Source organism: Trichechus manatus, unplaced genomic scaffold (genome assembly GCF_000243295.1).
Source record: "Trichechus manatus latirostris isolate Lorelei unplaced genomic scaffold, TriManLat1.0 scaffold00207, whole genome shotgun sequence".
Lineage (NCBI taxonomy): Eukaryota > Metazoa > Chordata > Mammalia > Sirenia > Trichechidae > Trichechus > Trichechus manatus.
Window position 1 is genome coordinate 3,157,590 of NW_004444143.1, and position 1,616 is coordinate 3,159,205.

Consider the following 1,616-nt stretch of genomic DNA (forward strand, 5'->3'; position numbering starts at 1 on the left):
CAAGAAGGCTGGGTTCAGCTCAGGCCTGCGCTGACTTCTGGAATAGCCTCATAATGCTTTGTGCTGGCGCTGCTCTCATTTTCCTAGAAACTCAATCCAGTCTTTTCAAAGAGCACACTGGGGCTTGTTTGCTTTACAACCGCCGAGTGAGCCCCCAGGCCTAGCACCAAATATGCCCGCTCTTCTCTCATAGTTCAGTCCAGTCCCTAAGACATCACCCGTCTGTTCTTTTACGCACTCACTCCTTCACCAGCCCTGAGCACAGCAGTGAAATGGAGCACCCCCCTCCAGCTCCCTCAGTGGGCCTGCCCAGCGGGGTGGATTAGAGCTTAGGCTGCCAGTTGTCTCTGCCCTCTTAGGGGACAGGGACTAACCCCAGCGATGCCCCCACAAGCCGCGGCCTTGGCTGGGTGTTCATCGGCGAGGCCCCCTCCCGGCCCCCCTCTGAGGAGCACCGCCTGGTGGCCATTGGCGTGTCCCTGCAGCATGACGGAGCGTGTGTGTGCACACCTTGACCAGCCCACTCCCCTCCGCGCCTGCCCAGGGTGCCGTGTGGACGGGAGAGGCCGGCTTCGCCGCCCGGGATAGCCGGGTCTGGGGCCGTCTCCCCAGCCGTTCTGTTTTCCTCCCCGTCACCCTGTAGACCCTCCTCACTCTTTCTGTTCCTGTTCTGTTGCCGTTCCAACTCCTCCTCTTGGACCCTTTCTGTGCTTCCTGAAAGGTACCTGGCCTCTCCTCCCTCAGTGTGGCACCCCCTTCCTCCTCTGTGCCTTTGCCTTTCCCCCAAGCCTGACGAGGCAGGGCACCCTCCCGTGGTTCTGGGACAGAAACTCCCATCACTGTCTCTGCCACTCCTTGCTCTCTGAAGCCTTGACTCCCTTCTGCCCCGTGGACTGTGGCTCTGCCCACATGAGCTCCTGTTGACAGGAGGGGGCCAAGGGCACCCTGCTTGCACACGGGCCCCCAGCCTCCTCCCTGCGCGGCACCCGTGCCTTCCCAACCTCTGTCCACCCCCCGCCCCAGCTCTCGGCCTCCCGCAGCCTGCCTTCCACCCAAGGGGAGACTCTTGAAGGTCTTGGCCTAACTCAGAGGATCCCACCAAGCCTCAGGCAGCGCTCCTCTTTGTAGGGCACTGGATGGCCTGTTGATCCATTTCCTCAGCACTTCCAGGGTTCGAGATAGCTGAGAGGCCCAGCTGTCTGGGCCAGGGGCCTTTTGTAGTAAGCTCTCAGGACCCCAGCAAGGCCTATCAGAACACAGGCCGCTCGCTGGAGCTACGCTTCCTCTCCTTGCCCCCTCTGGGGAGTTCTTTGTGGGCCACGAATGAGCCAGCTTTCAAGGGACATGCCTGTCAGGAGGGAGGGTCTCCAGCCCCCAGGTAGCCCTGACTGTGTGCTCCCCCACCTCCAGGCTGAGACCGCCGCCAACCGGATCTGCAAGGTGCTGGCTGTCAATCAGGAGAATGAACACCTGATGGAAGATTATGAGAAGCTGGCCAGCGATGTAAGTGTCCTGCCACCCCCTAGAGGTCCTGCTAGAGCTCAAAACTCAGGTCAGCTCTTGGTTGTCCTTGGCCAAAGGCCACGTGCCACCTGCAGGGGGAGAGCAGGTACGGC

The 1,616-nt window shown here is 61.1% G+C and overlaps 1 protein-coding gene across 1 annotated transcript in view; it reads left to right on the top strand.

The window, feature by feature from the left end:
* The window catches only part of ACTN4 (actinin alpha 4), a 77,357-nt gene that overhangs the window by 60,558 nt on the left and 15,183 nt on the right, over positions 1–1,616 (top strand). The window contains exon 9 of the mRNA XM_023742309.1: positions 1,411–1,503. Coding sequence (XP_023598077.1) covers positions 1,411–1,503 — 93 coding nt within the window. The remainder of the gene's footprint in view (positions 1–1,410; positions 1,504–1,616) is intronic.